This window comes from Lutra lutra, chromosome 11 (assembly GCF_902655055.1).
Source record: "Lutra lutra chromosome 11, mLutLut1.2, whole genome shotgun sequence".
Taxonomy (NCBI): Eukaryota; Metazoa; Chordata; class Mammalia; order Carnivora; family Mustelidae; genus Lutra; species Lutra lutra.
Window position 1 is genome coordinate 97,061,515 of NC_062288.1, and position 15,817 is coordinate 97,077,331.

The 15,817-nt window shown below is 38.6% G+C and overlaps 1 protein-coding gene across 1 annotated transcript; it reads left to right on the plus strand.

Moving 5' to 3' along the window:
- Window positions 1-14,539: 14,539 nt before the first annotated feature.
- LOC125080397 (taste receptor type 2 member 39-like) lies at window positions 14,540-15,556 on the plus strand. Its single transcript, XM_047694164.1, is given in 1 exon segment — window positions 14,540-15,556. A coding segment is annotated over 1 exon segment (1,017 nt).
- The last annotated feature ends 261 nt before the right edge of the window (window positions 15,557-15,817 follow it).

The window sequence follows — 15,817 nt, forward strand, 5'->3', positions numbered from 1 at the left end:
CCTATTAGCTAGTATATTGGTGAGAATTTTCACATCTGTGTTCATCAAGGACATTGGTCTGTAATTCTCTCTCTTTTTTGTTTTTTTGTTTTGTTTTTGGTTTTTTTTTGGAAGATTCTATTCATTCATTTGACAGACAGAGATCACAAGCAGGCAGAGAGGCAGGCAGAGAGAGGAGGAAGCAGGCTCCATGCTGAGCAGAGAGCCCGACATGGGGCTCAATCCCAGGACCCTGGGATCATGACCTGCGCTGAAGGCAGAGGCCTTAACCCACTGAGCCACCCAGGAGCACCTATAATTCTCTTTTTGATGGGATCTTTGTTTGGTTTTGGGATCAAGGTAATACTGGCCTTATAAAATGAGTTTGGAAGTTTTCCTTCCATTTCTATTTTTTGCAACAGTTTCAGGAGAATAGGAATTAATTCTTTAAATGTTTGGTAGAATTCCCCTGGGAAAACATCTGGCCCTGGGCTCTTGTTTGTTGGGAGATTTTTTATGACTGTTTCAATCTCCTTACTGGTTATGGGTCTGTTCAGGTTTTCTATATCTTCCTGGTTCAGTTGTCATAGTTTATATGCCTCTAGGAATGCATCCATTTCTTCCAGGTTGTCAAATTTGCGGGCGTATAGTTGCTCATAATATGTTCTTATAATTGTTTGTATTTCTTTGGTGTTGGTTGTGATCTCTCCTCTTTCATTCATGATCTTATTTATTTGGATCCTTTCTCTTTTCCTTTTGATAAGTCTGGCCAGGGGTTTATCAATCTTATTAATTCTTTCAAAGAACCAGCTCTTGTTTTGTTGATTTGTTCTATTTTTTTTTTTTTTTGTTTCTATTTCATTGATTTCTGCTCTGATCTTTATGATTTCTCTTCTCCTGCTGGGTTTAGGCTTTCTTTGTTGTTCTTTCTCCAGCTCCTTTAGGTGTAGGGTTTGGTTGTGTATTTATGACCTTTCTTGTTTCTTGAGAAAGGCCTGCATCACTATATATTTTCCCCTCAGGACTGCTTTTGCTGTGTGCCACAGATTTTGAACCATTGTGTTTTCATTACCATTTGTTTCCATGAATTTTTTCAATTCTCCTTTAATTTCCTGGTTGACCCATTCATTCTCTAGAAGGATGCTCTTTAGCCTCGATGTATTGGGTTCTTTCCAAATTTCTTCTTGTGATTGAGTTCTATCTTCAGAGCATTGTGGTCTGAAAATATGCAAGGAATGATCCCAATCTTTTGGTACTGGTTCAGACCTGATATTTGACCCAGGATGTGATCCATTCTGGAAAATATTCCATGCGCAGTAGAGAAGAATGTGTATTCTGTTATTTGGGATGGACTGTTCTGAATATATCTGTGATGTCCATCTGGTCCAGGGTGTCAGTTAAGGCCTTTATTTCCTTGTTGATCTTTTGCTTGGATGATCTGTCCATTTCAATGAGTGGGGTGTTAAAGTCCCCTACTATTATTGTATTATTGTCAATATGTTTCTTTGATTTTGTTATTAATTGGTTTATAGAGTTGGCTGCTCCCACATTAGGGGCATAGATATTTTAAATTGTTAGATCTTCTTGTTGGACAGACCCTTTGAGTATGATATAGTGTCCTTCCTCATCTCTCATTATAGTCTTTGGCTTAAAATCTAATTTATCCGATATAAGGTTTGCCACCCCATCTTTCTTCTGATGTCCATTAGCATGGTAAATTGTTTTCCATCCCCTCACTTTAAATCTGGATGTGTCTTTGGGTCTAAAATGAATTTCTTGTAGACAGCATATTGATGAGTTTTGTTTTTTATCCCTTCTGATACCCTGTGTCTTTTGATTGATTAGCCCATTTACATTCAGGGTAACTAACTATTGAAAGATATGAATTTAGTGCCATTGAATTGCCTGTAAGGTGAATGTTACTGTATATCGTCTCTGTTCCTTTCTGGTCTACTATTTTTAGGCTCTCTCTTTGCTTAGAGGACCCCTTCAATACTTCCTGTAGAGCTGGTTTGGTTTACAAATTTACAAATTCTTTCAGGTTTTTTGTTTTGTTTTGTTTTGTTTTGTTTTGTTTTGTTTTGTCCTGGAAGCTTTTTATCTCTCCTTCTATTTTCAAGATAGCTTAGCTGGATATAGTATTCTTGGCTGCATGTTTTTCTCATTTAGTGCTCTGAATATATCATGCCAGTTCTTTCTGGCCTGCCAGGTCTCTGTGGATAAGTCTGCTGCCAATCTAATATTTTTACCATTGTATGTTATAGACTTCTTGTCCCAGACTGTTTCAGGATTTTCTATTTGTCACTAAGACTTGTAAGTTTTACTATTAGATGATGGGGCATGGACCTATTCTTATTGATTTTAAGGGGGTTCTCTATGCCTCCTGGTTTTCGATGTTTGTTCCCTTTGCCATATTAGGGAAATTCTCTAGAGCCCCTCCTGAATGTCAAGTGACAAATTTTAAAACAACAACAATAATAATAGTCCAAACTAGACATATAGTAGAAAAATACAGGAAATTTAAAAAGGTAATCTTAGAACTATCAGAGATATTGGGACACCTAGGTGGCTCAGTTGGTTAAGCGGCTGCCTTCGCCTGAGGTCATGATCCCAGCGTCCTGGGATCGAGTCCCACATCAGGCTTCTTGCTCAGCAGGGAGCCTGCTTCTCTCTCTGCCTCTGCCTGCCACTCTGTCTGCCTGTGCTCTCTCTCCCTCTCTCTCTCTGACTAATAAATAAATAAAATCTAAAAAAAAAAGAACTATCAGAGATACAATGAAAAAGGATAATACTAAAGAATGACAGTGTATTTCTCATCAACAATAATAAATACCAGAAATAAGAAGCTAACAAATCAAAATATTCAAAGTGCTAAGAGAAAATAGCTGTCAAAGTAGAATTTTTTACCTACTCAAATTCTTATTAACATAAGAGCAAAATAAAAATATACTCAGACATCCAAAAGCTAAGAGAACCTCACTCATATGGAAGTAATCATCCAAAGATTCATAGAGAGCTGCTAAAAGTCTTTACCAAGAAATACATGACCAAATCAAAGGGAAGCATTAACTTAGAGGAAATAGTATGTCAGAATATGGAAACTTCAGAAGACAATTAAAAAATTCCCTCATGCATGTATCAAGAGCAGAGCATTATTAAAAAGGAACACTAGAGGGGAGAAAGGGACATATGGAAGTTTAAAATGTGGTAGTAGAAATGAAAACATTCAGTGGAATGACTGGAAAACAAAGTCAAAGAGGGGCACCTGGGTGGCTCAGTGGGTTAAGCCTCTGCCCTCAGCTCAGGTCATGATCCCAGGGTCCTAGGATCAAGCCCCAAATCAGGCTCTCTGCTCAGCGGGGAGCCTGCTTCCCCCTCTCTGCCTGCCTCTCTGCCTACTTGTGATCTCCCTCTCTGTGTCAAATAAATAAATAAATTAAATCTTTTAAAAAAAAGTCAAAGAAATCTCTCAAAAATTAGAACAAAATGCTAAAGAGATGATAAAATGTTAAGGTCTGACAATGAATATGAGGAATTCAGAAAAGAAAAAAGAGAGAAAAAAAGTAAAGGGAATCATTAAATTAATGACCAGTATAGGGGTGTCTAGGTGGCTCAGCAGGTTAAAACTTCTGCCCTCGGCTCAGGTCATGGTCCCAGGGTCTTGGGATCAAGCCCTGCATTGGGTTCTCTGCTCTGCAGGGAGTTTGCTTCCCCCACCTCTCTCTCTGACTCTCTGCCTACTTGTGATCTCTGCCTGTAAAATAAATAAATAAAATCTTTAAAAAAAATTCATGACCGATATATTGCCCAAGTTGGAAGATATGGTTTTCCAGATTAAAATCCCATTTTAGTGGGTAAAACAGACATCCAGCAAATTCAAAGCAAAGGTATTTCCTAACTCCAGAGAAAGATATGTAAGTTACTTTCACAGGAACAAAATAAGGGGAAATAAGATGTGGTGGGGAAAGGAAACAGGATTTTTTTTCTAATAAATAAAACAAAAAGTATATAGAAATATTTGACTTAACTGCATTATTTTTTTCTGTGTCAAGGTAACCCTTTACAAGATCAGTAACTGAGATGAGCTATACCAGGAACAAAGAGAGACTGATTTATTTTTATTTATTTTTAAAGATTTATTTTTTTATTTCAGAGAGAGAGAAAGGGAGTTTGTGAGCAGGGTGAGGGGCGGAGGAAAAGAAGAAAGAGAATCTCCAGCAGACTCCCCATGGAGCACAGAGCCCGATCCGTGGCCCAATCCCACAACCCTAAAATCACAACCCTCCTAAAATCCTCCAAAGCTTAACTCCAGAAGCTTAACCAACTGTCCCACCCAGATGCCCCAAATAGACCACCCATACTGGACACTAACCATGGCCTTATTCACACAAGCTCTTCGTTTAACCATTGCAGTCAGCTTGATTATTTAACACTCAGGTTGCCTCAGAGTCCTACTTAACATCCAACATTCTATGCCATGGAGTGCAAATACCTTTTACAACTGTAATATACCTATAAGCCTTAATCTTTAGTTTCTTGAGGTAGTATCCTGTGTTTCATTTCTGTATTCCAAGTGCCTGGTATACAATATGTGCTCAAAAAAAATGTATTAGTGTGCTCATGTTTTACCCACTCAAAAAATTTCTTTAAAAGGAAATCATAAGGGATGTTACAAAATAGAAACATATGACAACAGAAGTACTACATATCAAATCTGAAGGGCTTCCATAACATGGTACTTAGCAGTATAATTTTTTATAAAAATAAATAATTTTTTTAAAAAAATTAAGAAAAATTGAAAATCAGTTTGTTAGGTGTTCAACTCAAGAATCAAAAAAAGTGACAATAAAACAAAAAGAAGATGTAAAGTTATATTAAAGTGAGTAAAGAATTTAATGCAACAGAATTAAAGGAATAATGAAAGAAAAACAAAACCCATAATTGAATCTTCAGGGTAGGGGGTGGGAAATCTAGTAAAATAGCAAATCTCTAATTAGAAAACAATTAGAAAAGACACAGAAATATTAGAAAAAGAAAAAAAATGCAATAACTATAGAATAAATAATGGAGATCTATTCCAAACTCATATGTGTAATATTATGCTAAAGAATTTTGAAAACCTACATGAAATAGAAATTTTTCTAGAAAAAAGAAATAATTAAAATTAGTCTCCCTTCCCAAAACTGACAAACTAATTAACCAACTAATTATTTTTTAAAAATTGAATTTGTAATCAAATGTCCACCCTGCTTGCCCCCCCAAAATAGAATTCCTCTTTATCCAATATAATAGAACTTTCAATCAGACACTATTATGTACAAAAAGATTGCATTTCCAAGCCTCCTTTGTGGGCAAATGCTGCAGTATGACTACATTCAGCACTTTGTAGTTTATGGGAGTCCTACTTTAGGGTCCCTTCATTGTCTTTCGTTGTCTTCTTTTGCCCTTCTTCCACACCACCTCCCTGACTTCAGGTGTCACCAGCTGGTGAGGCTGAGGTGTGGACCTCAAAGACATGGAGCAATGAGCTCAAAGAACCTATCCCTGGGGCATCTGGGTGGCTCAGAGGGTTAAGCCTCTGCCTTCCGCTGGGGTCATGATCTCAGGGTCCTGGGATCGTGTCCCACATTGGGCTCTCTGCTCAGCGGGGAGCCTGCTTCCCTCTCTCTCTCTCTCTGCCTGCCCCTCTGCCTACTTGTGATCTCTCTCTGTTAAATAAACAAATAAAATGTTAAAAAAAAAAAACCTATCCCTAAGGACTCAGTAAAGTGAAGTTACCATGTCAGTCACAGATTACTTATTTCCAGACTGAACTCCTCCCTTGTGTAAACACTGTTGTTGCTATTGTTGCTACTATGTGAAAAATGTCTTTAGACTGCTTTTAAAAACAGTAAAATATCAAAAACGTTTTTTAAGAGCAAATATGAGCCAAGTATAACATACAACTAAAGGATTTGTTGTTGTTGTTGCTGTTGTTGTTGTTATGTATAGTTGACATAAAATGTTATATTAGTTTCAGGGGTCCAACATAGAGATTTGTCTAGTCTGTACATTACTTAATCCTCACCATGAAAAGAGCAGTCACCATCTGTCACCATACAACATTATTACAATATTAGTGGCTATATTCCCTATGCTGTACTTTTCATCACTGTGACTTATTTTGTTACTGGAAGTTTATACCTTCTAATTCCCTTCATCTATTTCACCCAACCCCCTACCTTCTTCCTTCTGGCCACCACCAGTTTGTTCTCTACATTTATGAGAAAACTAAAGGGCTTTATTTAAGGCAAAATGTTTATTATTCTTTCATTGCTTTTACAAATAATTTCAAAATAAAATGTGCAGAAATTAGATAAATGCAAAATACCTAATACAATAGTCATTGCTAAGTTACAAGATTGAGCCTTTTTTATTTTTGTTTAAAATATTCTGTATTTTTCATACAAAAAATAATTATTAATATCAAAACTATAACTGACTATATAGTATATTTTCATTGAATCCCTATAAGTAAAGAGAGACATAAGCATTCACACTGGGAAGAAAAGAAGCTCAGGGCTTACTACATGATGAAAGATAATTGTGCCATGAACAAAATAAAACAATCTTAACAACAAAATTAACCATGGGGATCTCTAGAATGTAATAAATGTGAAATGCAAACCTTGATTATATTATCACATCATCAAGGACAGATTACTATTTGCCTCTGGATTTAGGATGAAGAAGGTTTTTTTAAGATTTTATTTTTAAGTAATATCTACACTCAACATGGGGCTCAAACCCACAACCCCAGCATCAAGAGCTGCACGCTCTACCAACTAAGCCAGCCAGGCACCCCTGATGAAGACATTTTTTTTTTAATAAAGAAAGAAGAGAATGTCTGATCTTCACCTCAATCCAAGAAAAGAATGAAAGATGTGGCAGTTTCTGTGGCAGGAAACAGAAACCAAAGGAAGAAAACACTCCTCTGAAATGCCGTGATAGTTACTATGGAAGACAATCTCCTCAAAGTTTTGTGTTTTGTTTTGTTTTGTTTCCTCAGAGCCTCCACTCACAGCAAAACAACTCTGAAAAGTATGAACAAATTTGGAGGATTCACACTATACAATTTCAAAGCTTATTAAACAGTTATAGTCATTGGTAGAGTGCATTATTCACAAAAGGGTAGGTACATAGACCAGTGGAACAGAAGAGACAGTTGAAAAGTAGACCCCCACAAATACAGACAACCGATTTTTTACAATGATGCCAAGGCAATTTGATGAAGAAAGGATATTTCTATCAGCAAACAGTTCTGGAACAATTGTGATTCATATGCAAAACAAAATAAAATACCTTGACACATTCCTCTCATCTTTTACAAAAGTTAAATTGAAATGGATCATGGATGGACCTAAATATGAAAGACCAAATGATACAACTTCTCAAAGAAAATATGAGAAAGTTTTTGTGGCCTTGAGTCTGGCAGAGTTGAAGAAAAATTGATAAAGTGAAACTTAACAAAATATCAAACTTTCATTCTTTAAAAGATATTGTTAAGAGGATGAAAAGAAGCTATAGACTAAGAGAAAATATTTGCAAAGCATTTAGGTCATAAAGGACTTGTAACTACAATATATAAAGAATTTTAAAAATTCAACAATAAGCAAGCAACTAGATTTTTAAAAATAGGCAAAAATCTGTAAACACTCTACCAAAGAAAATATACTTACGTCTAATTAGTATATAAACAATGGTCAACGTCACTAGTTATTAGGCGAATGCAAATCAAAATCACAGTGAAATATGACACATCTAAAATGTCTTTAAAAAAAACCCAAACAGGACGCCTGGGTGGCTCAGTGGGTTAGGCCGCTGCCTTCAGCTCAGGTCATGATCCCAGGTCCTGGGTTCGAGCCCCGCATCGGGCTTTCTGCTCAGCAGGGAGCCTGCTTCCTCCTCTCTCTCTGCCTGCCTCTCTGCTTACTTGTGATTTCTCTCTGTCAAATAAATAAATAAAATCTTTAAAAAAAAAAAAAAAACCCCAAACAAACAAAAAAAGCCCTGCACACATAACACCAACAATGCTAGGAGCGAGTTAAGAAGCAGAGCAACTAGAACCTACATATATCGCTAGTAAAATTGAAAAACATGGGGTATCTGGGTGGCTCAGTTGGTTCAGCATCGTACTCTTGGTTTTGCCTCAGGTCATGATCTCAGAGTCCCGGGATTGAGGCCCACATCAGGCTCTGCACTCAGCAGGGAGTCTGCTTGAAATTCTCTCTCTCCCTCTGCCCCTCTCCCTGCTCACAACTCTGTCTCTCAAATAAATAAATAAATCTTTAAAAAAAAGAAAAAAGAAAGAAAGAAAGAAAACAGTATAACTACTCTGGAAAATAGTTCAGCAGTTTCTTTAAAAGTTGTAAGTGCTTGGTTGTGGTGCAGAAACAATGAATCTTGGAACACTGAAAAAATTAAATTAAATCTTAAAAAAAGTTAAGTGCTTACTGTACAACCCAGAAATCCTATTTCTAGGGATTTGCCCAAGTGAAATGAAGATGTTGCATGTGAATGTTTATAGCAGTTTATTCATCATTGCCAAAAACTAGAAATGACTCAGATGTCTTTATAAGAGAATGGATAAACAAACTGAAATAACCACACAATGTAATTCTCCTCAACAATAAAAGTAGCTGAACTATAAATTAATTTAAATGGTTAAATCTTAAACACATTTTGCAAAATAAAAGAAGCCAGACCCAAAAGGCTACATAATGTATGAATCCATTTATATGTCCTCTGGAAAAAGCAAAAGTCTTGGGACAAAAACAAATTAGTGGTTGCTAGGGACTTTGGGATTGGGCTGGGGAGACAGATAACTCTAGGGTTAGGGCAGGATGACTAGAGCATCCCATAATGCCTGAAAGTAAGGAAATAAAAATAAAAATGGAGTCATAGCAAAGACATAAGAGCCTACATGAAAGAGTTCCCAATTACCAAAGCTTGAGCAATTTGAGTAACATTATAAATAATAAATATTAGATTGTAACAGAATATAAAATGCATGAGTATATTCTAATGCAAATTAATGTTTGATTAAATAAATGACAGAAAAAAGAACTCTTCCTTACAGAAGAATTCTAATTAATACAAGTAAAAGGAATGAAGAAAATAAAAAATTAGAACAGCACAGCAATGTAATAATTGTTGCAGTCAACATCTGCTAATGAATGCTGACATTAGTGGAGAGGGGTTTAAGGAAAAACAAGATATTTGCATAGCTGCAAAGTAACTCCTCCAGAATATTACTGTGAAGGTTTTAAAATATGTCCACAAATTCTTTGAGTTTCCTCCTTCCAGAAAGCAAAGTTTAATTCCTCTCCCCTTGAGTATGGGCTAGATTTCAGTGACTCACTTCAAATGATGAGATTATAAAGGGGGGTGGGTGTGAATAACCATGGTGGAGAAAACTGGCAGATAGATGTCATCTTAACCAAGGATGCTCAAGTTTCCCATTACTACTACTAAGACATTGGCATCATGTACCTCCTACAATGAGAAGGGTACCTCACCTTTGGAGTATTCCCCCAAATCCATAACTCCAATGTAATCATGAGAAAACATGAGACAAACCCAAACCAAGGACTGCTCTACAAAGTACCTGGCCAGTATTCTTCAAAATGGTCATGGTCATGAAAGAAAATGAAAAACCAAGAATCTATTACAGATTGAATGAGACTAAAAATACACAATGATTAAATGCATCATGGAATTCTAGATTGGATCTTGGAATAGGAAAAGGACATTAATGGAAAACTGGAAAAATCCAAATAAAGCCCATAGTTTAGCTACTAGTATTGTAACAGCGCTAACTTCTTAGTTTTGGTCATTGTGCCATGGTTATGTCAGATGTAAGCATTATGGGCAGCTAGGTGAAGGGTATATAGGAATTCTCTGTACACAACACATCTCTATGTCAAAACTATTTTGAAATAGTAAGTTAAAAATATACCAAATAAACTGAACTTTTTAAAGCTGTTTTCTCTGTCCTTAATGGTTCAAATTCTTCTTCATGAGTTTTCCTTGGTTAAATATACACTTGGATATATTTAGCAAACTGGGTATGTCATTCAGGTTCTAGTAATTCCACTGGCTCTGCTTCTAAAAAATCATCTCTTTGTCTAGAAAGGCCGCCTCACCTCACTTTGGACTGCCCCTGGGAATTCCTATCAACAATATTCTTCTTTCCATTGTAGGAAGCAACCTCACCATAAGCTGTGACAAACAGAGCCTCTTTTTTTAAAAGATTTTATTTATTTATTTGACAGAGAGAGAGATCACAAGTAGGCAGAGAGGCAGGCAGAGGGAAGGGGGGGGAAGCAGGCTCCCCACTGAACAGAGAGCCCGATATGGGGCTCCATCCCAGGACCCTGAGATCATGACCTGAGCCGAAGACAGAGGCTTAACCCACTGAGCCACCCAGGCGCCCCCAAACAGAGCCTCTTATGAAGTGCCTCTGATGATGGCTATGGTCCCTGCTCCCGCCCACTCCCTCTGCACAGCACCCCAACACTGGGAAGTCTAGCTGCTAGCTGAGGTCTTGTCCCCTTCCTCTATCCTATTCCTCTACCGTCTCTATCTCCCACCAGTGTTTGTTTCTCTCACAGAAACACAGAGAACTGCTGTGCTCTCACTCAACCTTGCTGTTCCACACTTCCACACTTGATTTGGGGATCAGACCTGCAAAAGTTCAACATTTATGGAGTGGTGGAAGATGCTCCTCTGTATGCCAGTCATTTTAAAGAACTTACCTGAGCTGAGGGCCCTTGATATGATCATTAACTGGCAAGTATCTGCACTGCCTCCCAGAGGGGCCAGGCACTGTAGGCTAGAGCTGGGAGTGGGACAGTGGTGAGCAAGCCCATGAGCAGAGAGTCCTCAAACTCTTAAGAGATCCTGTCTCATTGCTCCCTCCCTGACCACAGTGGAAGGCCTGGGTCAGCAGAGATGGAGAAGAGCCAGTGATAAGAAAAGCATCTTAAAACCATAGCTTGTACAAGTGGGTAGAAATAAGCAGAATTGTTTATTACCCTATGTTCAAGGGAAATATTTGGAGTTCAGAAATAGGGACCTAAAGATGAGATAGTAAAATTCGTAACAACTTGTCTAAAACAGTTCATCAGGCCAGAAAACCTTCATAACCTTTTTGACTTTTTTAAAAGAAGCCTTAAGAAGAAAACCAAATGTTAATTAAGATTTTCAGAGACATCTCACTCACCAACCCTCTCTTTATTAGATCATCATTCATTATGTACATTCACTAAAGTCCATTTACTCTGAATTGAGAAGTATTATCATTTGTCCTAAGCTTACATTTTAAAATCAGAAGCAATCACCCCAAGATGCAAGTGATTCTTTCATTCATCTCTTTTGGCTTTAATATTCCAATATAGATTGGGTGACTTGGGTGCTGTTTTTGCCCTAATATTGTTAAGGAACGGGGAACTTTTCCTTTGTTAACAAAACAAAATTCAACCAAGTACATTTAAAGATCTAACTGGCTTTATGAAATGATTGATGAATCAGGCCACACCTCACCTGGCAAGTACAGAGGCACTCAGAAGATTTGTGCAAAATGGAAGGTTCTCATAGGAAGGAGGGTGGGGCAGGAAGTTATTAGGGGAAAAAAAGAAAAGAAAAGAAAAGATTGCTCTGGGCAAGGTCACTTTGTTTTAGCGGAAAGGGCAGAGGATCTGATGATACAGATTACTTCATCTTCTTTTGTGGGACAGAGAGCAAGTAACAGATTACTTCTTTGTTTTTGTTTTTGTTTTTTAAAGATTTCATTTATTCATTTGACAGGCAGAGATCACAAGCAGGCAGAGAGGTGGGCAGAGAGAGAGAGGAAGGGAAGCAGGCCCCCCGCCGAGCAGAGAGCCCAACTCGGGGCTCGATCCCAGGACCCTGGGACCATGACCTGAGCTGAAGGCAGAGTCCTAACCCACTGAGCCACCCAGGGATCCTCAGATTACTTCTTTAGTGCTGACCAGAAAATTCCTGACTGACCAGTTAAGGCAACATTTCTGGAGGAGATTGAAATTACAATTAGATTGAGTATTAGGCCCCAGTTTGGGAACTTGGTCTAAGTGGCACCATCTTGGGCCTATGGTTTTCTTTTTTTAATACCTTCAACCTTCATTTTTCATTGTGTTCTATTTAAAAGGAAATGTATACATGTGCATGCGTTTAAAAATTTATATGTAACAAAAGTTTATTATCTCTCAAGTAATTTGTTTTTGTTTTTGTTTTTTAAAATTTGACAGACAGAGATCACAAGTAGGCAGAGAGGCAGGCAGAGAGAGAGGGAGAAGCAGGCTCCCTGCTGAGCAAAGAGCCCAATGCAGGGCTTGATCCCAGGACCCTGAGAGCAGGACCTGAGCCGAAAGCAGAGGCTCAACCCACTGAGCCACCCAGGCACCCCTCAAGTAATTTGTTTTGCAAAGAATTTCTATCTCTTGAAAATTAGCATCTTCTTGCTTTACTATTGTGATATTGTGATTTTTTTTAAGATTTTATTTATTTATTTGACAGAGAGAGATCACAAGGAGGCAGAGAGGCAGGCAGAGAGAAGGTGGGGGGGAAGCAGGCTCCCTGCTGAGCAGAGAGCCCGATGCGGGGCTCGATCCCAGGACCCTCGGATCATGACCTGAACCAAAGGCAGAGGCTTTAACCCACTGAGCCACCCAGGCGCCCCCGATATTGTGATTTATAATAAGAGATACATTTGGTCTCTGTGCCTTTTCTCTGGCAGAACTCCTAAAACCTTTGGAATTTCCAAAGCCATAAGCATTATAAAGGTGTTTTTGGTTATGTTGATGAAGTGACTTGAAAACCACACCTAAACTGGGGTGGTTGTCAGGAGAACCAATCATTGACTAGAAGCTTGGAATTTTTGGTCCCACCCCCTTACTTCCAGAAAGGAGAGAGGGGCTAGAGTAGAAACAATCACCAATGGCCAATGATTTAATCAATCCTGCCTATAGAATGAAGCCTCCTTGGGTTCAGAGAGTTTTTAGTGAACATGTGATGTTCACTGGAGAGGGCATGAAAGCCACATACTTTGCCCTCCTCATCTCCTCCACCTGAAAGTTCATTGGTAGCCTTTATCCTATCCTTTATTATAAAGTTTATTATAAAACTGGTAAGCTATTTTCTTGAGTTCTGTGAGCCACTCTGGCAAATTAATGGGACCTGAGGAGAGAATCCATGGGAACCTCTAATTTATAGCTGACAGGTCAGGAGCACAGGTGACAACCAGGATATGTGATTGCCATCTGGTGTGGGGTCAGTCTTGTGGGACTGATCCCTTAACCCATGGGATCTGATGCTATCTCCAGGTAGGTAGTGTCCAAATTGAGTTAAATTGTAGGACACTGGCTGGTATCACAGAATGACCTGGTGTGGGAAAAAACACATACACAATAAACAAAAACCCACACATATGGTGACCAGAAGTGTCAGAAGTGAAGGGTTCTGTTTAAGTAGTAAGGAAAATTTTGCAGATAGAATGCTGGGTTGCCTTTTTTTTTTTTTTTTAAACTCAATTAGTCTTCCTTTAAGTAGTGAAGACATCATAAAAGACTATCAGGGAAAAAAATGTTAACAGTCAAGTCAAACCTGAATTTAGTCTTTGGCCAAAAGGATCCACACAAAAAGATCCACAAGTCCAGGAAGTATAAATAATGGGAAAGAACAGGGACTCTGGCTCTTAACACATAACTTGTGTTAGAATCCCAACTCTGTCTCTCTCTAGGTGTCTGACTTTGGCCTCAGTTTCCACATCTGAAAATGTAGGTAATAAAATCACAATCTTAAAAAAAAAAAAGTATATTCTTCATTGGGTTGCTGTAAGGCTTAAATATGATTATAGAAAGTATTTGAAAAGTGCCTAGCACATAATCAGAACTACATGTCTCTATCTCTATGTCTTTGAATTTATTATTATTATTATTATTATTATTTTCAGTCAGTTCCCTGAGGTCACAAGTGAAATTAGTTAAATGGTGACTTGGTGGGAACCTGGGTCGCTCAGTCATTAAGTGTCTGACTGCAGCTCAGGTCATGGTCCCAGGGACCTGGGATTGAGCCCCATGTCGGGCTCCCTGTTCAGTTGGGAGTCTGCTTCTCCCTCTCCCTGCGTACCTCCACCCCACTCATGCTCTCTCTCGCTATCTCTCTCTCTCTCTCTCTCAAATAAATACATAAAATCTTTTTTTAAAAATGGTGACTTGGTGGGCAAATGTTCAGCTTAAATGGTGCTAGTCAAAGCCATGGCCCTCAATGCCATGTTAGTGGTTTATAAACAAGCATCCTCCCCAGCCCCATAATTGAACCAATACCAACAAATCCAGTGGACATGGAAGAGGATTAAAAAGCAAATCCTTCCATCATTTGCATCTCCAGATTTAGAGCTAAGAATTGTTAGATAAACAAATGGAGTGAATTTGGAAATGATGCATCCAAGACTTACTCCTGTGACATGAAGAATGGGAGCTATCAAAGATCTGCCTAACAAATGCTAGAGAGACATTTTCCTCCAGACACCAAAGAGGGGTAACAACTTAAGATGACCAAAACCTGCAATCCCCCAGAAAATGAACTATCACCATTTCAGATCTTCTCGATTTTAACAATTATAGGCACTGAATGCATCGCTGGTATCATTGCAAATGGGTTCATTATGGCTATAAATGCAGCTGAATGGATTAAAAATAAGGTAGTTTCCACCTATGGCAGAATCCTGTTTTTCTTGAGTGTATCCAGAATAGCTCTCCAAAGCTTCATGATGCTAGAGTTTACCTTCAGCTCAACATTCCCACATTTTTATAATGAAGACCTTATGTATAACATGTTCAAAGTAAGTTTCATGTTCTTAAATCATTGTAGCCTCTGGTTTGCTGCCTGGCTCAGTTTCTTCTACTTCATGAAGATTGCTGATTTCTCCCACCCCCTTTTCCTCAAGCTGAAGTGGAAAATTTCCAGATGGATGCCCTGGCTTCTGTGGCTTTCAGTGTCTATTTCTCTGGGCTACAGTGGGCTCTTCTCTAAAGACATCTACAGTGTGTATTGCAACAATTCTTCTATCCCTTCCTCCAACTCAAGTAAGAAAAAATACTTCACTGAGACCAATATGGTCAACCTGGTTCTTCTCTGTAACTTGGGAATCTTCATTCCTCTGATCATGTTCATCCTTTCAGCTACCCTGCTGATCATCTCTCTCAAGAGACACACCCTACACATGGAAAGCAATGCCACTGGCTCCAGGGATCCCAGCATGGAGGCTCATATGGGGGCCATCAAAGCTACCAGCTACTTCCTCATTATGTACATTTTCAATGCAGTTGCTCTATTTCTCTATATGTCCAACATCTTTGACATCAAAAGTTACTGGAATATTTTGTGCAGAGTTATCATGGCTGCCTACCCTGCTGGACACTCCATTCTGCTGATTCGGGACAACCCTGGGTTGAGAAGAGCTTGGAAGCAGCTTCAATCTCAAGTTCATCTTTACCTAAAAGAGCAGACTCCATGACTGAAACCCACAGAGTACAACAGCACCCAGCCCAACAGCTCTACCTTTCCCCCACCCATACCCCTCCCTTCTACCTCCTTTCTTTCCCAAACCTGATCCTTTTATCTTCTAGATATGTATTTTTTTAATACAGAAGGCTGATTTCACTTTTCTCTTTTGCTTCATGTGCACAATCACAGTGATGCTTGACATTCTGTACCTGAGCCTTCCATTTCTACCTCCCCTTGCTTCATCTAAAGCAGTGATTCTAGGGACGCCTGG